Consider the following 6000-nt stretch of genomic DNA (forward strand, 5'->3'; position numbering starts at 1 on the left):
CGGGAGCCCACAGAGGAGGCTCGGAAATGGCGGCTGGACACGCCAGATGGCTCCTAGGGAAGGGGTCTGGCCATGGGCGACGGCCAGCCCACACTCCCACTGTGCCCTTATTGGGCATTTACTGTACACCTGGCAGTCCTCGTATTTCTAAGAAAGAGGAAAACCATAGCCCCGGGCTGGGGGGGATGGGGGCAGTCATCTGAGGAGGGTGCCCAGCATCCGCGGTGGAGGCAGCCCCCACGGGAAGGAAAGCTTGGCCGTGGCAGCCTCAGGGTAACGAAGCTGGGTTCTCCAAACGCCCCGTCCTGTACTGACAGAGGGACCCGGCTGCGCCCCTGGGCCTCCCGCCCCGGGCATACATGCCAAACTGAGGTCCCCAGCCGGTCTCCGGCCGCGCGCAGACCGTGTCTGACCCAGTAAAATACGCAGCTCCTCCGTCTCCCCGAGCCCTGCAGCCCTGTCTCGACGCCCCGGAAGCGCGGCCAGGGGCTCCGCGGGGTGGGAGCCAGCCCTGGTGGGCATGAAGGGCGGGCGCTCCCCCCGTGGGCCGCGCGAAGCACCCACCTGGGCGGCCACGGCGTGGCCCGCGTCCCAGAGCCGCAGTCCGATGGCCAGCAGGATGCAAAGGGCGGCGGGAGCCATGAGGACCCTGCGGCGGCAGAGCGCAGGAGGGATCCGGCCGGCTCTGGCCCTCGCTCCCTTTCGCCTCCCCTCCGCTCCGCTGCGCTCCGGCGCCTCCAACTGAAAGCGAAAGACTGCGCGGCGGGGCAGAAGAAAGGCAGCGGGCGGGGCGGGGCCAGACGGCCCTCCTTCTCCCCTCCCATTCGCCAGGTCCCCGAAGCCCGCTGCCCAGCAGACGCCCGGACCCGGACTCTCACCCCGCGCGGGGCCGAGCCTGGCTCACCTCTGCCAACCCGAAGCTCCATCGCTACCTCCAGGGTCAGCCACTCCCAGTTCTCGGTGACCCTTCAACCTCCCTCTAATGCCCACTCTCCGAATGTCCCCCTCCTAGGGCAGGCGCGGTTGACCCTCACTGGAGACAGACTCCCACCAGGTTCGTGGCTGCCCCAAGGCTATGTCTCTCGACCATGTCTCTCGACCTGCCCTCAGACCACTTACGCCTCGATCCACCGCAGGCTCCCCACGCCTTGGGGGTGGGGGAGGGGGGCGTTGTGCTAATTTGGAAAAACATCCCGCCCAGTTGACACTAGCTTTAGGGGGACCACAGCGGCTCTACATCATTCGCTCATTTGGACTCTAGAGACAGACTGCCCGGGTGGTCTTCGTGGCGTTATTGTGAAGATTAAAAGGTATTCATGATATAGCATACCCTCCTATACGTAGGTGTACTTAAGTGTACATGTCATTTGTTAATCTCTGTATAGGTATTAGACGCTACTGCTATTATTCATTTTTTCCATCTATCCCTACACATTCTTCACGCCCTTTTCAGGGACCCAGACCCTACACTACCTTCCTTCTTGAGTCCCCTGTCCAGGTGGCTGACGAGTAAAAAGAGGCTGGGACAGAAGCCTCCCAGGAAGTAGTAGGAGTCCCCAGGGGGATGACCCAGGCCAAGGGCCACTAGGGCTGGCTTCCCTGGAGTTCTCACCATGACTGAGCACCCACGGTAGCTGCCACCTGCATGCACCCCCTTCATTTCAAGTGCCATTTCTTTTTTTTTTTAAGACTTTATTTCTTTTTGGAGAGGGAGAGAAATATCAATGTGTGGTTGCCTCTCACGTGCCCCCTAATGGGGACCTGGCCCACAAGCCAGGCATGTGCCCTAACTGGGAATTGAACCCTCTGGTTTGCAGGCCAGCACTCCATTCACTGAGCCACACCAGCCAGGGCTCAAGTGCCATTTCTGATGCCAAGGCCAGCCCTGTGTGACCAGAACACAGTCCCCCAGCCCTGGGAGTCCCTGTCCCCAGCACACAGGACATTTCTGAAGGGTGGGGTGGGCAGAGTGACAGGAGGTGACCCTGTTTCCTTGTTCCTTCACTGCAAGCTGCCCCAAGAAAGGCAGGGATGCCTGCTCCGGGCCACCAACTCCTGTGACAGAGACAGCAGTGACGGTGCTTCTAGGCACTGAGTGAGAAACTGGGAAGTGACGCTTGGCAGATGGAAAATCCCACCTGCTCATCAGGAGACTTGGAAATCACCTGGTTCCCACACAGCCACGAGAGATGAGCCTCGCTGAGGGTGTGGTCAGCACAGCCCACAACCGTAACGTCTCAGCACCAGCCTCGGAAGCTCAAAGGACAATTTCTTCTGGCCCTTACGAGTCTCACCTGGGTGGAGTTGTGAGGACTCCCTGATTCATAGGAGAGAGCCAAAGGCCAGGAGTCGGGTGTCACATGGTGGAAGCAGGAGCAGGTGGCTCTCCATAGATGTCCCGTCCACACCTCAGACCCAGTGGGTCCCACTGACTCATCCCCACTGTGGCAGCTCAGCTCACACCCGGCGTACCCCACCCCGCCCAGCTCTGGTCCTCGGACCGCGCTAGCCAAAGGCTCTAACGCTTGTCACAGACCTTTATGGGGCGCCTGCTGTGTGCCAGCCTGGGGGTGCTAGGCCATCAGTCTCGTGGTCCCTAAACTCCCATGATTCTCAGGTTCCAGAGTGGTCCCTTCGAGCTCCTCCGGATTGGCCCCAGTAAAGGGGAAAGGATTTCCACCCCCTTTCCCAAGATGGTGCTCAGCACGATGGTGACTCCTTCCCCAAAACCCTCCTCTCGGGTTTTCCAAACCTAACATCTTGTTCAGGCTTGGGGTGGGGTGAGGATGACAAATTCTGCGTGAACCATCTAACACTGAGTCTCTTAGCATGGCCTGCACAGGTGGCCCAGGACTCGTCTTCAAGATGGGGCTTGAGCCCCTGGCTGGTAGAGCTCAGTGGATTGAGCATGGGCCTGAGAACCAAAGGGTTGCTGGTTCGATTCCCAGTCAGGGCACATGCCTGGGTTGCAGGCCGTGGCCCCAGTGGGGGCCACACGAGAGACAACCACACATTGATGTTTCTCGCCCTCTCATTCTCTTTCCCTTATCCTCTCTCTATAAATAAATAAATATAATATTTTTTTTTAAAAGATGGGGTTTGACCTTGGCTCCCATGGTGTTGTACCTATCCTTAGGGAATCTGGTAAAAGTCAGCATTGGCACAGGGAGTCCCTGTATCACACTGCCCCTCCCCACCCCTGCCTCACAGCCCAGTCCTGGCTTTGACCTTGGCCATTTCTCACTTGCAATGCCCCAGCGGCCTCCCAACTGGTCCTCTGGTCTTCAGGCTCTGTCGTTCTAATCTGAGCTTCCGGCTGTGGCCAGAGCCAGCTCTCAAAGGCATCAGGTGGTCACAATGTCCCATAGTTCTCACCTGAGGGAAGATCTCGCCCCCTACTCCGAGGAACAACTGGCAATGTTCGCAGGCATTTTGAGGGCAGGGATGGATCCTACGGGCATCTCGTGTGTAGAGACGAGGGATGCTGCTGAATATCCCACAATGCACAGGACCGCTCCCCAAACAGATTACCCAGCCCATAATGCTGAGAGAGAACACCCCAGTGCGTGGCTCACCACGGCCTTCAGAATGGAGCTCAACCTCCTCAGTGAGACCCTGAGGCCTGCTGGGCAGGTCTCCCTCCACCCCACACTCCCACCACCCTACACACCCCCAAGTTCCCACCTCAATTCCTTGTTCCCACGGGTTCCTGTGCCTGGGATGTCTTTCCCTCCTGTTTTCTTGGTGATCACCTCCTTCAAATCAAAGCCACATTCTCTCTACCGGGAAACTTGCCCTTAACCACACCCTGCCAAACCAGGCGGGGGCTGGGACTCCCACAGACCGTTAGGCCAACATTCACCTCCGTCTGGTTAGCATCTCCCACATCCCCCTCCTCTCTTAGCAATTAGGAGATTAGCGGTCAGAAGACTTGCAGGAGCTGTGCTGGGAGCAGGGTCAAGCTTCATGATGAGCTTACACAGCTAGGAAAAGGCACAGCAATTCACACTGAGTCTGGCTGCTCGAAAAGCCGCAGCCGAGCTGCCTCACACGCTGCTGAACCACGTGGTCCCCGAGGCAGTTGGACTCAGTCATGGCCCCCTCTGTTTCCCTGGTGACAGGTGACACACACGAAGAGCCCGACGAAGTTGCAGTGCATGAGGACTTTATGCATCACTAGTGTGCGCAGGAGGCAGTACAGGGGCGAGTGAATGAGTAAATGAATGAATGAATGAACAGGTGAGTGAGAGTATGAGTGGATGTCAGGGTGAAGACCCAGGCCGCGCACGCCCGGCCTCGTCTCTCAGACCAGGCATGTCTTCTGTCCCAGCCCCACAGTGCAGGAAAAGCCCATTTGCTCCTCGGTCATGGATAAGGAGCAGGCTTCTAGTAGGCAGGACCGTGGCCCTCTGGTCCCCAACTCAGGGCCTGCATGCACAGTATCTGTAACTTTGGCCTGGGCTCCCCTATGCCTTTCCTTACTTCCTGTTGTAGCCCCTGGCCCTCAGGGAGCCCCCCGCCATCTCCCACACACATCCAGCTGATGCTTTGCAGACAGGTGTAGGCGAAGGCTCAGCTGCAGCAGGCATCGTGCGTAAGAATAGCCAGCCTGTCCACCAATATCTATGAACACCTACTGTGTGCCAGGCATTCCAGTGGACTCTATAGCGGGATGGTTCCCCAGCTTCGGCCAGCACCAGGGCCATCTGAAAGGGTTCTGACAGGTGCAGTTTCCTGGGCCGCCTCCCACGTCTGAGGATCTATCTGGCTCTGTCAGGAGCCGCAGGGCACTGGCAGACACCTTCTGGGAAACCTTGCACGGAGGATTTAGCTGCAGTAGGTGCTGTGGCTGAGGGCGGTTGTGGGGGCAGAGCTGTGGCCATGTGGTGTGCTGGCATCGGCAGTTTACACGGCAGGGGTGCGGTCTCACAATCAGCCACAAAGCCAGCTCCTTCCAGCCTGGTCTCCGGAGGCCCAGGGGCACCCTGCCCTGCAGGGGCTGCTCCGGCAGCAGGACCCCCGCCCCTTCCCCTGATTGGTGCACAGGTGCGGCAAGCAGCCTGCTCCCTCACCCCCTGCCCTGTTGTCTCTGTGCCCTGCCCCAGCCCCTCGATGATTCATGCCCTAAAATCACGAACAGGAAGGAACGCTGGGTGTCAGACACAGCCCTGCAACTAACTGCCTCCCTCCGTCCCTCCTACCTGTCCTCCCACCTTCCCCAGAGCCGCCCCCACCAAGCTGGGGCTGGGGGCACTGGACTGAGAAAGACTCACTGGCTCCGTCCAAGTTTCCTTCCGAAGCAGGGAGGGCAGGGGGTATAGCTCCCCTCTCCCCACCATCAAAGAAGACCCCAGGCAACACAGGGAAGGGTGCCAAGAGCACCTCCGAGCCTCCTGGTTTCCCCAGTCCCCCCAAATCACGAGGGGACTCTTCTGGGTTGCCTCTTCCAAGGAACCAACCCCCAATCAGGCCCATACCCTCTGAAGAAGACCCCCCAGTTTCTAAGCCCAGCACATGGGGCCACTAAGCCTCAGGGGAGTCCCCATTCCAGCCTGTGTGACCTCGGGCCAGTGTCCTCACCTATAACACCAAGGGGCTGAGTTAGGTCAGGCGATCCAGGCTGATTTCATCCTAAGCGCCAAACCCACCTGGTGACGCTGCCTTGGGCTTCTGTGCTGAAAGAGATTCTGAGCCCACTGTGGACTCGGTGAGATAGGATGCGTGAGCACGCAGCCAGGTGTGCCCTGGCGTGGGGGAGAGTCTGCCACGCATGACTGCCTGGCCTCTGCTGTCTCCGCACTAGGACCGAGTGTCCCTCCTGTCCTCAGGTTCAAGGGTTCGATGGCTTTCACAGGATTTAAGGAGACAGGGCTGGACAGGGCCAGGCTGGGCACTAAACAGCCACCTTCAGCGATGCCCAAGGGGTGTGCCCCTCCAGCAGGGATGGCCGCCTGGCCGCCTCCCAGCCGTGCCTGACAGACAGCTCTCCCTTCTTCCTGC

The 6000-nt window shown here is 59.3% G+C and overlaps 1 protein-coding gene across 1 annotated transcript in view; it reads right to left on the bottom strand.

The window, feature by feature from the left end:
• Window positions 1-746, bottom strand: part of TNFRSF1B (TNF receptor superfamily member 1B) — a 34035-nt gene extending 33289 nt beyond the window's left edge. The window contains exon 1 of the mRNA XM_037165672.2: window positions 565-746. Coding sequence (XP_037021567.2) covers window positions 565-642 — 78 coding nt within the window. The 5' untranslated portion in view covers window positions 643-746. The remainder of the gene's footprint in view (window positions 1-564) is intronic.
• Between the last annotated feature and the right edge of the window lie 5254 nt (window positions 747-6000).

This window comes from Artibeus jamaicensis, unplaced genomic scaffold, assembly GCF_021234435.1.
Source record: "Artibeus jamaicensis isolate MK-2021 breed Jamaican fruit bat unplaced genomic scaffold, CSHL_Jam_final scaffold_847, whole genome shotgun sequence".
Classification (NCBI taxonomy): Eukaryota; Metazoa; Chordata; class Mammalia; order Chiroptera; family Phyllostomidae; genus Artibeus; species Artibeus jamaicensis.